At 39.9% G+C, this 21,655-nt stretch overlaps 1 protein-coding gene across 1 annotated transcript; it reads left to right on the top strand.

The window, feature by feature from the left end:
- The first annotated feature begins 355 nt into the window (after positions 1 to 355).
- mospd2 (motile sperm domain containing 2) lies at positions 356 to 18,833 on the top strand. The gene is made up of 15 exons (XM_073473221.1): positions 356 to 523; positions 621 to 678; positions 1,123 to 1,278; positions 2,370 to 2,456; positions 2,626 to 2,780; positions 4,156 to 4,216; positions 4,379 to 4,417; positions 4,515 to 4,639; positions 5,389 to 5,565; positions 10,181 to 10,299; positions 15,057 to 15,150; positions 16,210 to 16,306; positions 16,834 to 16,954; positions 17,110 to 17,212; positions 18,291 to 18,833. The coding sequence occupies exons 1-15, from the start codon at positions 491 to 493 to the stop codon at positions 18,441 to 18,443; spliced, it is 1,578 nt and encodes a 525-aa protein (XP_073329322.1). The 5' UTR covers positions 356 to 490; the 3' UTR covers positions 18,444 to 18,833.
- Positions 18,834 to 21,655: the final 2,822 nt, after the last annotated feature.

Genomic DNA, 21,655 nt, shown 5'->3' with positions numbered 1-21,655 from the left:
GTCACTTTCTTGACATAAGTCACACCAAGGTGTGCAACTGGACGACTGGTTGCTAAACTAACTTGTAAAAGAGAAATGTATCCGTATTCAACGCTTCACTTCGACTGTTGTGACACTCGTAGCAGCGCGCCAACTGAAGTCAAACGCTTCCTGTCAGCCCGAGTGCATTGTGGGTGAGAGCTGGTAAACAGCGGCGAGTTGACGACATTAAGCGAAAGTGTTAAGCTCGCTTGTCATTTTTGAACGAATGGGGTAATGTGAGTGATCAGATAAACGCCTCCGTGTTAATCTTAAACACACGCCAACACTTCCTCTGCTACTGTCGGTTCAAACAAACAACAAACGGAGAGGTGTGGCCACGGCTTGAACCAAAATGGCATCGCCGGGACGTCAGTTTCACAGTTCGCACTGATTCCTCCAGCTACACGTTAGCTTAACTAGCTAGCTCAACAAGGAACTATCAGAGAAGGGAACTCGGGCACAGTTGAATATGGCTGAAACTGATCACCACGAAGGAGCGCAGGTATTGTAAACTACCGTTAGAGCGCATTTGAGATATTTTTACACGTTTATATGTCGAAATGTAAGACGTGTCTAACCGGAGTGAACTCTTTTGACAGGACCTTGAGAAGAAAATTGAGGAGGCGAGACAGAGATTTAAGAATGAGTTCCTCCAAGGTAACAGTTATTTTGGATAAGCTGACATTAACTTTCTCCATGACCAGTCACTTCCTTTGCATTAATTTTGTGTTGTTTTTATCAGCTGGCCACATTACGGTATTGCAGGTTAGCTGTGCACTTGTTACAGTGAGCCATTACTTTACTTTGTCATGTTGATGTCATCATGACCTAAATGCTGAGAGCCCAGATAAGCTCCAGCAGATAACTAGCTAGCTTTAGCTCTGTATTGCCACATGTACTAGTTTAGACTAATATAGCCTGTGTGGGTATACTGTTATGGCCTCCAGGTGGACATTATTTGAATTTGCAGCTCAATATGATCTTTAAGGCTTTAACAGTGTGTTTTTAAAAAGAGTAAGTCAGTGGTTGAACTTGAAAGTGATACTTGACCTCTTTTTTTAACGCCATGTGACTCAGCCTTTGTGTCATGTATGTTTACAGATTCAACAGATAAATATGACTCCAGAGATGTGGAGAGGCTCCAACAGGATGATGCTCTGGTGGAAGGCTACCTGACATGGAGAATTTATGTTGTCGAAGATGCCTTGAAAATGATTGATGAGAGTTTTCAGTGGAGGAAAGAGTACGGTGTGAATGGTAGGAAGTCACGCTGAGTGTTTTGTAATTTCACATTGCCAAAAAGTAGGTCTGGACTTCCTTTATGACACTAAACTGATACCAAAACAATATTTTACTTTAAATCTCTTACTTTGATAAATCAAATTTGCTTCCGTACTAACCCTCTTTTTATTTATTGAAAGATGCCAACATTTGCAAAAGTTAAATTTTGTCAAAACAGAACATTTCCTAAATAAAAAATAGGTTTAAATCATGAACAGAGACTAAGTTAATGTGATAATTCAGTTTTGTAAATGTTCAATACAGGCACAATTTCAAGTTCAATATCCAGTCTGCCTAAAAGCAGAAATGTTGACATTGCCGTAATCAGATTTTTGCAAGCTTGCGCCACAGATCAGTAGTTGTCTTTGTGCTGCTCTGGGATGACCCCAAACAGAGTGTCATTGTATGTCAAACACCCATCTCTCCATGCGTACGCTACCCTCGAGAACAATACCTAGTGTTCCTGGTTTCTGGGGAATTTTATGATGCTGTTTGTTAGTCTTTAATCCAGCAAATTCAATTTGTCAAACAGTTGTTTCTAGGAAACTTGATTTATTCAAGTCATTAGTATCCAGGGACCATATGTCGTAAGGTCTTTTATCAGTTTCTTGACCTGGATTGATGACAAGTTTGTTATTTACTGTCAACTCAAGCAGTTTCAGGTTTTAGGGGAACTGGGATCCTCAGCAGATAGGTTCTTTAAAACTGTTAAATAATGGAAAGAGAAAGACTTCCTCTAGAAATTCAGGAAAGTACTGTACAGCTTTACAGTCAAGGTTCATCACATGTTTGTTTTATACAGTTGCAGCTGTTTACCAATTTTATTTGTGCTGATGGTGACTCATCTCCAGGAATAGAGCAAGATGGTTTCGCTGAGTGTTGCCAAGACATGATTCAAATTCATACAATCAGTAAAAAAAAAATGAATTCAAGATTTTTTGTTCCATTTTAGAAGTTCATTTAAGGATTAAAACAGTCTGTAGAAATCTGAAGGGACCCTACAAGGCTAATAGTTAGATTATCAAACCAGTTAACAGTTGAATTGTGTGTCTGCATGTGTATTTTAGATCTCACTGAGAACACCATTCCCAGATGGATGTTCGAGACTGGTGCTGTCTTCCTCCACGGCTATGACAAAGAGGGCAACAAGCTCTGTATGTACATCCTCTATTACTATTTTACAGAGTCTAATTTTATACAGTTTTGTACAAAACTGGCAAAGACATGATCCATTAAAAGAGTAAATCTCTCACTGAAATTCTACACAAACACAAAACTAGTAATACCTTTTTAATAATAATTTTCTCTGTTTACTTTGTTTAGTCTGGTTCAAAGTAAAGCTACACGTGAAGGATGCAAAAACAATATTGGACAAGAAGAAGTACGTTGCCTTCTGGCTGGAGCGGTATGCGAAGAAAGAACCCGGGATGCCACTCACCGTGGTGTTTGACATGTCAGAGTCTGGCCTCAGCAATATAGTAAGTCCTTGATGATGGTGTTTGAAAGGAAACACTTGACTTCCTTTTTTGTTTGTGTGTCATGCTGTAATCCAAGTTTGATTTTGGCTTTTAATATTCACATTTAAGAAGCTGGAATCAGAGAATTTTTTCTTAAAAAATATTCAAACCAAATATCACAATAGCTGGTGATCAATTTAATGACAAATAATTGATTAATCATTGCAGCTCTAGTTATATCCAGGTCTCCAGTATAAATTACTTTGCATTTTCTTTCTCTCTCTGTTAAATAAGCTCACTCTCATGTCAGAAAGAGAGCGTTTCCTGGCTGTGACTGTCACTTAAATGCTGTGGAGTATCCTCACATTTCTTGCCGTTTGAGCTGTGGTCTTGCAGGGACTGATGCTCCTCAATGGTTTTACACTTTGGAGATTAAAGTAACCTTTAAATCCCGTTGGTCAAATCGCGTGGACTGTCTAATCCGCAAGACTCGCTGTGTGTCGCAGGCGTTAGCTCCTTGATGAAGCTCTCTGTCAGCCATGGTATTTCATTGGCTAGGCTCTCTCCTGGAGAAATGGTTCAATTAAATACAAATGAACCAACATAAGCAAGGCAAAGGGGGATAAATAACTGTGCAACTCAAATATGAAATGAGTAGATTAGAAAGTCATATTGGAAAGCAGCTTTATGGAGGCTTGTTGAACCACAGTACGGGCTGGTGCAAGGGTAGCCACTATGATCCCATTAAGGCCCAGGAGTGAGTCTCCTGCATAGCAATGAGGCTTCTAGCCAATTATGGAGCCTAGCCAGGGTCGAGGGGCTTTATCTATTGACGTATCGGCTGCTGTCTGATGATTGTGATAAACGTAAAGCAGTAAGAAGATGAGCATTTATCATTTCCTGGGGAAAAAAATTAGAGATTGATAGCATGTATTTCATCTGTTAGCCATGCATGTTTTTTGTAGCACACTGAACTAAAATTACCCAATTGAATCAGGAGCCCTGTTATTACATATGTGGAGAAGATACGTTCAAGTCTTAGCCATTTACTGTGAACTTTCTTTTTTTAACTTGTTTTTATGAAGATCGTTGCCTTGAAATGATAAACGCTGTTAGATGTAGGTGGTGCAATCAAATGGTGGCAAAACAGCAATTTAAAAACACGGCGAGATAACATCCTCAGGTCATTTGAGGGGGATTGAGTGAGGAATCATTGAGAGGAGCTTGTAATGAATTTTGATGTTCTGTGAAGTGGGTCACTACAGAGCTAGAAGTGGTTAAGAGTGAACAAACATTCTCCCTGTTGAAATCCATAAAGCTTCTTTAATAGCTGAGGGAGCTTTAACTGTGTGGTTCTGCTTTTTACGTCAGTGTTTTTTCCCACTTTGTGTTTCAGGACATGGAGTTCGTCAAGTACATTATCAATTGCTTCAAAGTGTATTATCCTAAGTTTTTATGTAAGTCCCTAACAGAAGTTGTTATAAATACACAACAAATATTAATCCACATTCACATATATTTTATTCATTCATATGGCTTTATAGATACTTTCACGTCAAATCTGGGAATTTGATTTAACATAATACTCATGGACAAACTTCTTCTTTGTATCATTTTAGCCAAAATGATCATCGTGGATATGCCTTGGATCATGAATGGTGAGAATGAGCATGCCCTCTCTAACCAGTCCACACAAACTTAACTAAATAATAAAGTGATTCTGACATCTTGAGCATAAATATGTCTCTATTTCAGCTGCGTGGAAGATTGTGAAGTCTTGGTTGGGTCCTGAGGCGATCAGCAAGCTCAAGTTTGCAACCAAGTCTGAGATCCAGACGTTCATCGGCCTCGAGTACCTGCCACCTCACATGGGTGGAACGGTATGTTGTTATGTCTTTCTGTATGTGATCTTCAGACTTTCATACATCATGCTTCAATCAATTTCTTTCAGTCAGTTTTGGATTAGTCACAATTCATCCATGTTCGTCATCTTTCAGTTATTGCAAATTCTGAATATGAACCATTTCGTGAAATATTTTTGCTATGAATGCACCAAATGAAAAATTTGTGGCCGATATCAATGTTGTTTTTTTGTTGTTGTTGTTGTTTATTTTGTTTTAGTTGTTAAAATCTTCATACAAAAAAAAGATAACTAAACTGTCATTCATTAAACTACTTTGAAAGAGTAGAACTCGATCATAGGAATGTACGAAACACACACACAACTGCAATTTTTGCAAAGTAACTGCTTCAAAAGTCTTTTTAGCCTGATAAACAGCTACCTACTCAATGATTAAATCTTTAATATTGATTTATTACTTTATGGTTGTTGACACTGTCCTTTGTGAAAGAAAGTTTAATCAGGTTTGTCAGGTAACAGCTGTTCAGTTGAAAATAACATTTACTTCATCACTTCAGTATTAAATGGTAAATGATAATCTGATAAACATTAGTTCTGTTATTTATCAGACTTCCCCCTGATTACCCTTATTTTATATTTATTCATATGCAAGTCATAAGACTTTGTTTACTCACTGAAGACATTCCATGTGACAGCCTCATCTTAAATTGATGTATACGCTTGAAAAACTATGCGTTCACTGATATGACATATCTGGCTACCTTACAGGACCCCTTCAAATATAGCTACCCGCCTCTCCCTGATGACGACTTCCAAACACCCATCTGCGACAACGGACCCATTGTTAGCGAGGACGAGACGGAGAGCAAAGAGGGTGAACTAGAGAGCAAGGATGGACTTGAGTCCAGCTTCAACTCAACCGAGGTTGCAGTAAAACCCAAAAAGGTAAATTTTCTTCCAGGTTTGTTTTTAATTATTATCAGTCCTTTCAGAAAGCAGAAGCGCTTCGAACTTTAAGTCAAATGATTACGTGTCTTCACTATTTAATCTCTCTACAGTATAAAGCAGAACTGCTCCTTGTGTGTTTTATAAGGCTCCACAAAGTGCGTGATCTTATTGTCCATCTGACTAAAGATTAGTAAGTGTTATGTTTGAATAAAATTGGCAAATGAATGTGTTAAAATTAATAGAGTTTACAGTGCTAGTGTTTTTGTTGTCATCAGTGTAGCTACTCTCATAGGCGATTGAGTCATGATCTATTCTGATTCTGGTACTAGTCAAATAAGATGCCCTATGGTCAGACATTTCGACTGTTTCTTCTTTCACTCACTTTCTTTAAGTTAAGAGCCTGAGATTACAGCATGTAATCAGACCACTCTGTGGTGACAGCTGTGAATTAAGTGGCAAGTAATGCCCTGATTTCGTTTTTGGTTAAGCTCTTGCTTATTGTCTCTGTGAAGGTGACTCCTAACGTCTTTTGCCGCAGTTAAATCCCGCCAACAAAGCCCATGCATTGCAGCCAGCGCTCTGCCTCTCATCCTCTCAGCTCCTTGTATGGTCCACAGAGGTTGTAAAATCAGTCATTTAAGCTCTTCCCTGCTGTAGCTAGATTCATATTCCCGCCAAACAGCAGCGTGCAGCCCCAGTGGAGCTCCGTCACTGAGACACCCCACAGGCTTCATCTTGAATATGTCTACAGCGACCGTGAGCCTCCTCCTCACTGTGGTGTCACGAAATATTACCTACATGCTGTCAAAGCTGCAGCTTATGTCATATTTTACTCACTCCCTACAGGACCATCCAGCCCTGGCTTCATAATCTTTTTAGCGTCTTTTCTGGCGAGCAGCATGCAGAGAGAGCCTGCATGGAAATAGACAGAGGGCAGCTCAGGATATGCCCGCGATCAGGGAATGACTATTGAAGACTTGTGTGTATGATGTTGTTTGGTGTTGCAGCTGTTATTTTCAGATATCTTGTTGTTTTGCTGTCACAGCAGGGAGCTGCAGACTTGGCCTACATTTGATGTGAGGACATAACTGTGCTGTAGTTTAAAGAAGCTGTTTCTTGTTGCCTGCTGCCTATAGGACACGGCAGAGAGACACGACATAGCTGCGCTGCGTCACCCAAAGCTACTCCCATGAGCCTCCTAAGCCCCAACAAACAAACAGTGCTCCCATTGTTAATAAACACCACATTGGTCATGCACAACAGATTTAGATTTGCAAAGCAGAGATATGCAAATCATTCAATTGTTAGCCTCAGTAATAATCTACAGGCACGAGTTCGGAGTTTGTTAATGTTCTTACTGTAAAATATAAACTTGGCCGCAACTCACACTCTTTCAGGTTTATTTTTAGTGCGACTGGCCTAAACTTGTCCTCATAGCCCTGGAAAAAAGGTGCAAAGCTCCCTATTAGAGCATTCATAGCTTAATTTCATCTCCAGATACGAAACCCAATGTTGTAACAAGCACTACAGTCCTCTGAGGTGTTGCACACCAAAACATATGAGTCAGCTCTGCAGGAAAGGGCAAGATCCGTTTCAGGTTTGCCTGACGAACTAGTTAAACAGTCACTCTGTTATGACACATACACAATGAGTATGTTATGATAGTAAACATGTCTGACTACAAATGCTCTCAAGGGGCTGTTAAGGAATATTAAGGCTAAGAGGAAAACAGTTTAAAAACAGTTAGTCAGACAGTTCTCTCCGGTTAACAACAGCCTTGAATTTTACAGGAAATAAAATGACGGTTATTCATGTGGCTTCTGATACTGCCACTGGTTGAAGGTTACACACCAATTATAACTGAAGCCTGGAAACTTTACAAACCTCGCCCTCCAGCCTGAAGCACATTCAAGGCTTTCTGTTAGATATTGAGCAAAACAAATGAAAGCATCTAAAGCAGACACAGTACAAAGAAAGAAAAGGTTGAGAGAGGTTAAATGGTTGCATTGTGTAGTTTTGGGGAAGACATTTAAAACAGAAGAGAAAGCTCTTAATTGATTTATATTTTTTTATGCCTAAACAAACAAAATGAACAAACTCTTTGTTTTCGTGACTGAATACTGAATAAACAAACTGACCTTAACTGACAACACAGTTTCATACTGTTTTACTTTGTTTATATTTGGCGGACCCTGCCACCTTTCTAGCTTCAAACAGTGTTCTGGGGACCTTATTTTCCTCTGAGAACAGCTTGTTTATTTATTTATGGGGGGAAAAAAATGTTTATATTATTACCTCATTAATATTGTTCTTCTAGTGCCCCTAAAATAAACGCTTAAGTGAAATTTGTAGTTGTCATAACAGGTTAATTGATATGTTTTACATCTTCAGCACCTCTGCTTGCAGAGTGAAGTCGTTTCATCAGACATCATGAATTAGACTTTACTACTGGTTGCCCGTGCTGTGACTAAGCCGTGGCACTGTGTTAATATACCAGCCTGTCAGCACTTCGAGCCAGTCTGAACACATTCCACGTTACTTGTGCTCATCTCTCTGCTGCTTGCCCAAATAAACAAGACTCCCCTCCTCTCCCCTCCCCTCCCGTCCCCTGCCACCACCCATCCCAACCTGAATTCCCATGGGTTCCAGGCAGCACTGCGCTGACAACTTGATAAGCTAATTGCCTCTCTCTCTGTTTTGAAACAAGGGCTGGTGGTGGTAAGGCAGTGTTAGGATCACACCCCATCTCACACACCGAGCTCAGAGTCCGGAAGATTTCTACGGGCTGGAAAGGCAGGTGTACTCACGAGACTCCGAAATTATTGTGAGCGCACCTCCCTCCCAGTCGACTGATGTCATCACCACCCCTTGACCTGCCCTGGACCCTCACATATGAATTTAACCCTCCTAAATTGTATTGCACTGTGTAAAGACCACAACATGTCTGACGTTGTTCTCAAGGGATGTAGGCTATATGATGTAGCCTAGCTTTTGCACAATCTCATGTAAACACTGAACCAAGCGAGACACATTTCACGTTATAATCAGCCCGAAGAGAGAGAGCTAGTACAGTCACTACTGCTTTAACAATCTTATCTAATAACCTCAGATTAAAAACAACTAATTACCGTTTAAATTTTGTAGATTAAGTTATTAACTCCTCAGCACTACATCTTTGACACACTTGCCTTTGAAGGAATTTTAAACAAAAGCCCTCTGTGCCTTGTCCTCTAACATTATCCTTCACCAGGTCTGTGACTCTGAAGGGTGCTAAATATGTATTTTGTTTTGTGCCTTAATATGTACTGTATAAAACCAGTAGACACTCCTTTTAATGAGCATTTCACTAATCCTTCCATTTAGGAACATTTTAATTACAATCTTCAATGATTTTTTTTTTTAATGTCTTTGAATTTCATATCTTACACAGAATGTGTAGAAATCATGGTCAAATTCACAAGTTTTAGATGTTTTTTATGATGGTCTATTTTATTTCATTGTGCATGATCATTATAGTGTAATTGTTTTGATTTAATCAATTTGTTTCTTAAAATAAATTATTTGTTTTGTCCTTTTGTAAATCTAAAATGAAGTTTTGTATGAACTGATGGCAAAACCAGTGCCAATGATTCTCACTAAAACACTGTAATTTTGATTATAAAAACTGCCTACTATTTCAGAGTTTTGTTTTATTAAATACTCGAGTATGTTTTACTTTTCTACCCGCATTCTTACCTAATTGTGTTGAGCTTGCTCTTTAAGATGACTAATAAATAGAGACATTTCATCAGCAGCTGATTATCTCTTGATGTCTTCATTGTGGCAGTTGCATGACAGTCAGCCATTAAATTAAGATGACATGTTATGTTGCTTATCACAGCAAATGACACACTTCCCCTCTGAGTCACAAATGTTCCCATCACATGCAGAGTCCGCTCACCTTTGCCCCCCTTCCCCCCCTTCGTCCCACGATGTGCTCACTCTCACCATCTGTCTTACACAATATGTGGCAACGGAAACACTGTGAAAGCATCCATTTACCCAGCTCACGTGCTTTATTGTATAATATCCATCACTTAATGCAGACGTTTCACAATTTCTATCCTGTCAGCTGTTGTATGGTCTTCTGATCCATCTGCTGATATTTTGGATCAAAATTTTGGGATGTGAAGCAAAACTGTCCCTGAATGAGTAATACTATGACAATATGTTTGTCTGGTTGAACTGCTTTGGTTCATGGTTCTTTGTTTTTTCAAAAGTCATGAGTTTGTGGGTTACTTTGGTTGTGTCCTCAAATGGCCACGTTGCTTGTTCTGTAATCCTACTATGAACAAAGGTCAGGAGACATCACGGGAGTTCTCAGTACAAGGAAAAAAAAAAATTTTTCAAGCAAGATCCTTTTTTGATAACATAACCCTTTACCCTTATTTCACAAGAACCATTTATTAATCATTACAGATGACTGTTGAGAGCTTCATTAACTGATAGCTTTTTCCGCATGAAGGGCAAGGGTCAAACATTTCATTTACAGTGAAGAAGCCAGATAAGGGTCGCATGGTTACACTATCAGTATTCTGACTCTTTTCTAATTAAGTGCTCTTTGTTGTTCCAGGTGAATTTCCTGGACGACAGTTTGAGGGCAGAGGACAATGATAAAACAGACACAAACGCCAGGATCAAAGGAGCCAGGAAGCCACTGACCACCTTCAAAGGGCTTCTGCTGGATGTTAGGTAGGTTACAGCTGACTGTGGTCACATTGTTGTGAGAAAGGAAAGGGTCTTGTCTGCAGGTATAGTATAGCCAGTGTTTTGTTTACATAAGATGTTTGACTAAGATGTCTGACTGCGCATCACAAACATTTATGGGGCCATGCAAATTTACGTGTGCATACAACCTCTCCTTTTCCTGTTGGTTGGTCCATCTATTGACAACTTTGTCCCAACTGAAATATCTAAACAACTACTGGATCCAAGCCTTGAAATTTTGTACAGGCATTCATGGTTGTCAGAGGATGTATTGTAATCACTTTGGTGATCCCCTGACTCTTCATCTATCATCGCCATCAGGTCAAAAGTTCTGTCATGGCTAAATGATTGCAAAACTACTGACATTCCCATCAGCCTTAACTGTGCTTTGTGTTAAGTGCTGTTAATCAACTGTCAGCTAACACACTATGACACACATGGTAGCCATGGTAATTGTGTCATCATGAACATGTTAACATGCTGACATTAGCATCTAGCTTAAAGGCACCACTGTGCCTACTATAAGAACAGCATAGAGGCCTGAATATACACCCAAACAGGCACGTACACGGATGGCTGCATTTTCTACGAATATGTAGTGGTTCTGTTTGTACTGTTTTTCATATATACTTTCCACACGTGCACAGGCGTCTTCTGTAGATTATTGTGGCATAGTCACAACAAATTGGAGGTGCACAGATGCTCACACAGAGCCTCTTAATGTGTCATTTTTTAAATTCTTTAGGTCACTTTAACACCTGTAGATTGTTTAATTTGTTCAAGACTAAAGGGAAAAAAATGAACAAGTTCTTGTCAAGGTTCCTCTTCACACTGACTTTTTAAAGGATTAAATATGACAGCATACGGACCAACAGTTAATCATTGATTGGACAGTTCTGGCAACTGTCATCTTGTGTCATCATCGCTACACGGAACAACGTGAAAAAATCAAATTCTGGTGACAGACAGCAGGTCACGCAGCACTTTAGTGCCTCTCATGGGTATATTTATGTTCTCTGGTGTCACAAAGAGCTCATGAAGAAATAACTTATTGTGATTACAAGCATTAGTTGTATTGTTAGACCTGCAAATCTACCAAATGTTGTGAGAAATAACAAGGGGGTATTATTTTGTCATGCCCTTTTTATGGGCTTTAAGGCACTCCCAAAGTACACAGATTAAGGTTCAAGCTCAACACACTGCTTTGATCCAGGAAAATCCCCGCACGCCACTCACATGTGACCATGGTTACCAAATGATTTGAATAAATGCTCTTATACGAGTGCTTCCTGAACAGTTCACAATCAGCAGATACATCTCTTAGTTTAGCTTTGGAAGTCATTGTAAAACTTCTATCTTCTGTCACTTAGAAGATCCCTTGAAAGGGAGGGTCTCAGTCCAGTTGTTCAGTCTGGACCAGAGTCCAGTGTTCCAATAACATATATCCTTCCAGATATCGGTTCTGATACCTGAACTTGAAGAGAGTACCAGTCCAATACCAGTGGGGTATTACTGTGTCATGCACTTTTTTTTTTTCTCTATACTACTGACCCTGGATGGATGTAAGTTTCACAAACCTGTATAGGTCACTACTGGGAAGTAGCAGGGTCCCGTTTCTAAAAAATAATTTATTTAGGCGAATCGGATCAGTGGATAGACTGACTCCTGTATTCGCCGGTACTGATTCCAGCATTTTAGGCTGTATCAGAAGAATTTCCAATTCTGGTATTAGAACCTGTAACCAGCTGGTGTTGGATGTGCACACAATCCAGCTTCTTCGCACTGCTTTTAAAGCCTATTCCATCCTCTGCTCCCAAAATTTCTGCCTTGAAAAGACACCCCAAAACCTTTTCAGGTGTTGCACTGGTATGATTTATTGCGTGATTAATGTTGTATTAACACTGCATTATCCTGGCTAGGTGTACCTAGTGAACCGGTAACTGTGTTTGTGTGTTGGGTTGCCATACGTAAAAAGACAAATTTTAATTGCCTTGTACATATTGACAAAAATGTTCTCCTCACATATTGGCTCAAAACCTAAAGCCATTATTGATGTGTTTTCTATCTTTACAGCCTAATTGATCTGGTCACACGTGGGCAGGAATTAAGGATGCTACCAGTCAATAGTTCAGTGAGAGACAGTGGCCAATGATCAATTGAACTTTAAGGACATGTTTTTAATTGAGCATTCATTGGATTTGCAAAGGGGCTTTCGTCTTGGAGAGTGGTGTATTGCAAAGGAGTACAGCAATAACACAATGATCTGGCTCGTTGTCGGGTAAAAACTTAGTAGTGCATTCACACACTGTGTGATACTACTCCTCATTCTCATGAATAATGTCCGTTGAGTTCTGTTTTTACAGAGTAGCGGCTTTGATGTGAGGATTTTGACAGCTCTGGGCTGTGAATTATAGTGATAAACAGATTTAAATGAGCCTTAAATGCAATTATGCTTCTGAGCTGTGTTAGCCTTAATTCGAGGCTGTGGGCTTTAGAGGGGAATAGGGGGGCTTTGATCTTGTGTTTGCCAAAGGTTTCCAGAGCCCGAAGACTAACTCTGAGCTCCAGCGAGCGCCAAACTCTACAGCTGGTTTACTGGAGAAAAGGGTACATAAAGGCATGAAAAAAATATATCTTTGTTCTTAGCAATTTTAGTCCATGAAGCATCAATGAGCAGCTTTATACATATGAAGCAAATATTATAATCCTTTTGCTGGTTTCTTCTTGGCAAAGTTCAAGTCCCCGATGCAATAAGTGTTCACTGTTCACTGCAGCTGAATTCATCAAATCACATACTATTTATAGCCAAGTTAGACTGTTGAGAAATTGTTCAAGAATCATCAAGTGCACACCAGCAACATGCGTCAGAGAAAGAGGCAATGTGCCTCCGATTTTAGGTCACAGATTTGCTTTGGCTCAAGATTTCACGGCTTTGATGTGTGATCACTACTCTTTTCTGCTCAAAGTCCAACTCAAATGTAACGTGTTCCTCCTTGTAGACAAAATAAGAAACCAAAAGGGAGAAATTTATGTTTTATACTTTTGGTTTCATAATGGTGCCAACTACATGGATGGACAACTTGTGTCCATACAGCCCATGTAATCGCCTCATTTGCAACCATATTTGCATATGGCAGTAACATTAGCGTTGTATCATGGGCAGATGATCACTCTGACCGAAAGTTAGACAACATCCAGCTCCACAGCACAAAAGCCACAGCCTTTGAGAAACAAACCACATTAACATTTCAACTGAAATTTCCTTCCTGTCTGACTTATAAACATGAACATGTCTTTCATTGCTTGTTGAATAGAACTGGTCAGCTGCAGCATATTAAGTAGCATGTAAGCAAATCTGTATATGTCACAGGTCCATTTAGATGATGGTGTGGCATCATTCAAGCCAAATCAGGCGTTGCACCAAAAATTCCGGTCCATCCATTAACTTTGAGTGTGGGTAGTGCATTTAGGCTGCAGGGTTGTTGTAAAAATATGCAGTGGCCCTGTGGTGAAGAGTTGAACCCGAATCAACTTTGGGAGAAATGTAACCCGACGTCATGCTGCGGTGGCCAATCACATGACCTGCTGGTCAGCAGTATTGTTGTTCAAGCCATTTACACTAAATAAATAAAATGACACTATAAATATAGCCTTCTAGTTTGCTTGGTGCTTTAAACAACATGCTGCAAGCAGATTGCACCAGCAGGGAAGGAGAAATGACACTGAAAGCTCTTTGTGGATGGAGACGGCCTCTCTGGAAGAGTTGTTGCTCCTAAGCTGGAAACCTTGTGCTATCCAGGCAGAGTTTTACCAGTTGTGTCCTCCTACACCACCACACAACCCTGTGCTAATGGCCACAACTCCTGATTAGATCTAAATACTGTCTTAATGTTGAATACCACTAACAATACACTGAGCTCCCATGACTTGAAAGCCACAGTGCAGTTTGTTTACATTGTCTCTTGATAACCCTGCTGAGGCTCAAACACAGGCACCAACATGTCCCTACAGTCACAGGAGACGGAGAAAAAATATTAAAAGTTTTTTTTTTTTCTGAAAAATATCCTGTAATTCCTCATATTGCCTGAGAGCCAAGTGGAAGCCTTAAAGAGATCCATATGGGCCAAAAATAAGCAGCATATCAGAGGCTTTGAAAGGGGTTCAAACAGATGCAGTCAGGAGCTGTGGAAGAAGCTGTCTTGAAATCTATAAACCACAGGATGTTAACTCTCCTATCAACTTGGTAAACAGGTCGATCACCTAATCAATGAATCAGCTAATTATTCAGCTCCATAGTATTTTGTTTGTCAGTTGGTTTTTGGTAATATGATTAATTGCAAATATGTTTGGTAGTATGTACCACAAAAGCATCTTATCTGCTGGTATGATAAGGGAGTCAAGGCAGGTCGTGCGTTATTACCTTTCTTATCTGCCTGTCTTGTAGAGAAGCAGATAGTTGGTGATGGAAGAGGAAGTGTCGCAAGAAAAGCTTGCAAGAGGCACAGAAATTGTAGCAGCCCATTTCGTATTAATAAGACACATAGGAGAAAAACAACAAAGCATGCTGGGAAAGAAAGAGGAACTCCTGTCTGCATCTAGCAGTTGCATCACTATTGAAGTCCACAAATAGACACTTTTATAGTGCAAAATTACTGTGACCTGAGCCTCTGATTTCCACCCAGGCAGCTTTCTAAAGTAGCTCCTGTTTCTCACACTGTTTTTTTTTTTTTCTCTCACTGTAGCCCTGCAGAGGAGCTCAGCTTTGGTTCTGGGGAGACAGAGAAAAAAAGCCTCATTATCCTGAGCAATGTGACCAAAAATCAAGTGGCCTTCAAGGTGAGTGTAAAGGCACTCACATGCATGTGTCATCTGTTTACAGAACAACTGTTATGAATGCTCAAATTATTGGAATAGATTAGAAATTACAGAAAATTAACAGTGTTGACAAGTGATTGGGACTCATTTATTAGGCAAAACTGACAAATAAAGCATCTGTATTTGACGACCTGGAAATGAGCCTCAAAAATCAACTATATTTTTTTAGAATCGCGTGTGGCTTTAATTGTCCACCTTAATGCACACACACGGGCTCGCCTCGCCTTTCTGGTTCTCATTTCTAGTATGTGTCTGCTCTTTTGATTTCCTTTTAAACAGTATGTTCTATAAAATCAACCAAAAAACACGCCTCGTTTTGGGGATTTTTTTTTTATCCATGATTGCATTTTCACAAACCAAATCAAAATGAAAATCAATTTTATTTATATAGCCCAAAATCACAATCACATTGCCTCGGTGGGCTTTACAATCTGTACAGTGAACTGAGCAATCAAAGACTGAGGATTAATTAAAGGTTAAGCCAAAGAAATAAGTTTTAAGTTTGGATTTAAAGTCCTCAACAGAGTCGAATGTCTAATGTCAGCTGGGAGGTTATTCCAGAGGAAGGGGGCACGATGGGAAAAAAGCCCTGCAGCCAAAAACAGCAGGTGAGCCAATTGTGGCGGAGGCTTGTTGTCAATTATGTAGCCTCAAAACTATTGAAACCAGCGTGGTACCAAATGACATCGCAACAACCAGGTGCACTTAAAAGCTTGTACGAGACAATGGCATAAGAAGGCCTACAAGGTGGTGTAGAGGTGTCATGATCATGAATGAGAGGTCATTCTCTCAGAGGGATTGAAAAGAATTTTTTTTAAAATGCATTGGCTTAATTAACTTCGGTGGCCGTTGATATACCTGGGAGGGCCGTCTATGTAAAGTCTATGTGTGGGAAACACTGATTATACATTGACTTTCTTATGGTTTTAGACTATTAGACAAAACAAGGGAAATTGTGTCTGGCTTTATTCCTACTTTCTGACATATCACAGTCTAACAATGCCTCTTGTGTCTTCACAGGTACGGACCACAGCACCTGAGAAGTACAGAGTGAAACCCAGCAGCAGCAGCTGTGAACCCGGAGCATCAGTAGATATAGTGGTATCTCTACATGGAGGTACTGCACTTAGCTCTGCACTCTTCTCCTCTCACAGTAGATGCTTCCAAATGCTGAACCTCAGAATAATCAAATGGTCCAGTCTCTTACCTTCCCAACAAACCACTTTTGCTGTACCTGACATACATATTTCAGGAGTGATAAAAGAATCATCTTTCCAAAAACAAACCATCAGACAGCTGACAGCGCTATGCGAGTTAAAACATTTTGTAGCCTTCAAAGCGTTGAAATGTCAGCTGCAGGTCATGATGTGCTGCATAGAACTCAGAGGAATCAGCACTACCTATTTCAGGGTTTCTTTTTTTCCCCTTAGCTTTTATGCTGTGGTGGGTTTTTTTCTATACTGTCATGTCTAGCACTTAGAGCCCCTCTGTTTCTGTTTCTCAACCAAGTCCGTCAGCTACCTTGGTTTAGCAATTTAAATTCTTCTTTCATATTTACTGAAAAATCTAACCCTCTGTCTAAAGACTGATAAACAGCAACAACATTGTATTGGCTCACATAACTTGTTTCATGTTTTTGTTCAGGTTCTCAAGCCTCTCCACAGGATAGATTTTTGGTTATGGCTGCCGAGATGGACAATGTTGGATCACAAGAACTTGCACAGTTCTGGAAAGAAGTAACAAAAAATAAGATCATGGAACACAGGTACCCATCTGTGCTGTCTTATTGAGCCATGTCAGTAAATATGTGAAATGGTGATGGTCTGTTGCCACGCAGTTCTCATTACAGCTGTGACAGTGGACTTGTAGGCTGCATATCACCCGACGGCCTCCGCTCATTAGCTTGTGACTTTCCCACAGATTGCGCTGTCATGTTCTGGAGAGCTCTAAACCCACAGTGAGTCCTCTCAGGGACAGCCCTGTGGAGATGGGGAGCAGTGGACAGCAGGAATTAAGCACAGCGGTGAGTTGTTGTGGAAGAGAAGCCTTGTTCTTCTGCAGTGCTTATTTTTTAGGATAATTTCACCCAAAAATAAAAATTCAGTCGTTATCTACTGAATCCATCCAGATTGAATACCGAGTCAATCCGGACTCATCCAACATCTTGTGTTATGAAGAAACTACTAAACTAAACTACTGTTTATAAAGGCATCTGAGAGTTGAAACACACCAATAAAGATGTATTAACAGTTTTTTGTATTTCTACTGTATAATCCAAAAACACCCACACCCAGACACTGGATGACGACTCAAATTCAGCATCATTAAGGACAACATCTAGGTTAAGTGTACAACATGAGGTACAACTACATGGTTTATTACATAGTTAAAGGAATAGTTCAGCGTTTTAGCTTAGTTGCTGTCTTGCGAGTGGGATAAGAAAATCAATATAACTCATATCTGTGTGTTAACTACGGAGCTAGAACAGTGAGGCAGTCGGCCTAGATTATCATAAATACTGGAAACGAGGGTAAACAGTTTGCCTGACTCTGTCCAATGTCAGTAAAAACACACTTTCCAGCATCTCTAAAGGATAATTGATAATTTGTGGTTTTCAGAGGAGTTGCGTGCTGTAACTGTTGTTGTCGAAATATCTTGACAAACATCAGTTCAAGTGCCCGCCCAGCACTTTAGTGTCTCCTCTCTGCTGATCGACTCGCAACCTCAAGGTGACAACAAGACTCTGCACTTGACTGTTGTTCACCAGGGACGAGTCAAAGCACTCAAGTTCCCTTAAAACCAAAAATAGTCATTTCTTCATTTTGGTTTATGCACATAATAAACAAACAAAATACAACATTTGACAGAGGTGTATTTTTGAAACTTGGTTAGAATAGTTGCTTCTCCTTGCTTGCAGTCTGTATGTTAAGCAAAACTATTGCCTCCCTTTTCCAACTCCATACTTCTCCCACAGACATGTGACTATTATTTCTCTTCTTATTTAACCAAATAATGTCAAACTATTCCTTTCAATTAATTAGTTTACATGATTTTATTAATAAACTAGGTCAGTCAACCATTTTATTTTTGTATCTCACTAGCTCATGCGTGTGATGGCCTGCAACTCCCGGCTGGAGCAGAAGCTGAATACGTGTCTGTGGGTGCAGAAGGTTCTCGTCGGGTTGGTGCTGGTCCTGGTGGTGCTGAACGTGCTGTGTCTCTTCCTGCTGGGTACTTCCCAGCAGCCATCCTGACCTGCCACACCTCCCTCCGCCTGCATCTGTCGACCACAGACACACAGATGGACGGCTCCAGCGGGGCCACAGTCGACCACCTGAGGGAGGTTCCTCCAGAACTCTCCCCTCCCCCTACCCTCCTCACAGGCTGCCGTCATGGAGGGGAGGAGGGCTGACTTTAGGGACATGTAAGTTGTTATAGAAAGAGATTGTCTCTTTTCAGACACTTGAGAGTAAATACAGAGACATTTTTAACAACGTGACATGAAATCAGTAATGTTATTTTTTAAGAGTGATCATGGAAAAATAAAGTGTATTTATTGCAGTTATTTTTGTGATCATAATGTACATTTTTTATATTGTATAAATCTACAGAATATAAAATAAACACTTTGTCAATTTGCATAATTTCTTTTCATTTAACCTGTTAAAACACCCACTCTCTCTTCTTTCCCCTCTCTCCTGAGTAGCTTTATGCATTTTGATCTTTGAATATGCAGTTTTTCCACCTAAGCACTTGTTTTTTACTATTTCATATGCACAAAGTTAATGTTAATAAGGAAATAAAGTACTATAACAAGTTTGTGCTCCTAGTACTCTCAGGCAGGGGTAGTTTTAGGTAATGTAATGGCATGTTTTTTGCCAAGCGCCTGAATATTTTCTCAGAAAAGTGTTAAGTGTCCACTTTCAGTGATACTGTTAGCAGTTACAGTTCATCTGCAGGCTAATTGTTGCTTTAAAAACTTTAGACGGGAAAAATAAATTAATTATTCAGTGTGTTCAAACACCTATAGATTAATGCCAGAAGCACTTACAGAGCTTCAAGTAGCTTGGTTAAAAATTGCAGCATAGGCGCTCTAGGATAATTTTACATGCATTTCCAGGAGGGACAGGTTAAAGTTGTGTAGCTAAAAAGAGCATCTTCTCATCTCTTTTATCTTGAGTCGTAGCTGTTTTGGTCACTCAGTAGTCCTGATTTACATAAGTGCTCGCACCCTTTAATAAACCCTCATTAGCACAGAGGTGTCTAATTGAAAACATTGCAGTGTCTGACCTTACTAAACCTCTTCACACTCAGACCAAGCACCCACAGGAGATCTCTGTCTCCACTATCTCTCCTATTTGTTTTAATTACGCCGACACCGCCAAACTAAAAATACCAAAGCAATTACTGGCGAGTGGAAAGACGTGGCACAACCCACTTGTAGCTTAGTAGAAAGCACTGATATCTATAACAAGATCCGGCTCGGAGCAATCAGGATGTAACTGGGTTATTAGATGTGTGCACATAAGGGTTGTCTGGCATCAACATTTGAAGCTTGATCGCAGTAGGTGGTGGCTGCTCGCATGCGAGGGGGTGATTAGAGTGACTCATGTAATAACGAGTAAACTAATCCTGCGTTGATTATGAACACTGGGATGTTTTGGTCGCCACAAATTGTTTATTCCCTAAAGATTTGTGTTGTGTTGCCTGTTCTGTAACTCATGGTTAGCCTTCATATGGGTTGTATAAAAGTTCTCCTTTAATAGCTGTTTGTAGAAGGATAGTTTTAAGCGAGCGTGTGCGCTGGGTGTAAAACTTGCATTACGTGTTTCCTCTTTGCGCTATTTGGGTAGAAAGTGCCCTATATGCACTAAAAAGAGAGATGGGGGTTAAATGGAGCGATTGCCTCTAGAGAATGAAGGTAAAAGCTTTAGTATCACACATAGGTTGGTTGATTCTAAGTGCATCTAAGTGCTACGCAGTACCTCACTGAACCCAGGATGTTGTGTTTTGCTGTGCAGTGTAGCTGAACACCGCCAGTGCTGCCACTATCGCTGTAGTGGAAAATTATTTGGGCGGTCATTTCACACTGATTACCAGACAGACACGTCTCACCTGATATGTCTATATTTCAGTCATTAAAGGCAGCACATGTGGCAAGTCTGACGCTCCACAGTATTGATTTAACATTAAACACTAGTTAAATTGAAGTCGGGTTCAATGTGTGGCCGGCCCCAGGGCACTCGTGATGTTTGAGCAGACGATGATTTAGTTCAACCGACAAATTGGGACAAGGGGGGATTGATGGTCAAGTTAATGAATGCTGCATGTAATAAGAAGGGTGTGCTAGTTTTGTCAACATGGAAAAAGATGTTGAGCTACAGCACCACACACGGCCCTTTTCATCCCCTCTGTGTCTAAAAGTCACTGCTAATACAGTGGTGGTAGGGCTGGAGTCAACTGACAACAGTTTCATTAAAAAGATAAATAATAATAATCTGTAGTAGAGGTGTCATTATTCTCCAAATCCACATTTCCATTGTCTTTTGATTCTAAGGTCACAATCCAACTCAATTTTCAATTTAACACTCCCAGCTACGCCATTGTTGGCCTGTTGAGTCTTGATTTGTAAAGATCAATAGATCAGTGGTTTTACGCTCTGACAACTGTCATTTACATTTTCAAATTCCTCTTTAAAGAGTGTTATATGACCACCATATATTTGTAATGGCCATATGGTCATTTTTTTAATAGATATTTTTGGGCCTTTTCGTGGCTTTATTCAGTAGTACAGCTTACGCGTGACAGGAAATTGGGACGGGAGAGAGGTGATGACCCTGGGCTGCTGCCACGGGGACACAGCCTCTGTACATCTGTACAGGCGCACGTTCTACTAATTGAGCTACTGAGACGCCTCGTAAATTATTTATTTAGAAAATAATAACTTGCTTTAGATTTCAGTGATCAAAATTAAAAGCTCATTTCAATGGATTTTCGATTTAAAATCAAAATTGTGACAGCACCTATTTTGTACAGATGTCGTGCAGATTTTAAATCAACATTAACCAAATAGTATTATTACAATACTCTTGATAGATACATAATATACATGGGCAGGCGCTAACGAATGTATAGAGCTCTTATAGAGCTGGGTGATGTGGATAAAATCAAATATTATGGTATTATTTGCCAAATGCCTTGATATCGATAGTGTGACAATATTGTTGTGGTGACTGTTGGTCTTCTGTAAAATATGTATTTTTGAAACAAAGGTGTGTACAGCAAGCATTAGAACAAGTCTGGTAAGTTCAGATGACATCACTTTACTTTAATGCAGCCTTCAAAACTAGGGAAAGACAGCATTTCTAAATGCTTAAAAAATGTTTTCTATTATGTGAGATCATTTTCCCATAATAACTAGTTCATACATCTCATTATTTAGAGAAAATAAGCTTTGTTATCTTGA

The sequence above is a fragment of the Pagrus major genome, chromosome 9 (genome assembly GCF_040436345.1).
Source record: "Pagrus major chromosome 9, Pma_NU_1.0".
NCBI lineage: Eukaryota > Metazoa > Chordata > Actinopteri > Spariformes > Sparidae > Pagrus > Pagrus major.
Note: the sequence above shows the minus strand (reverse complement) of the source record. Positions and strands in the feature narration are given on the sequence as shown.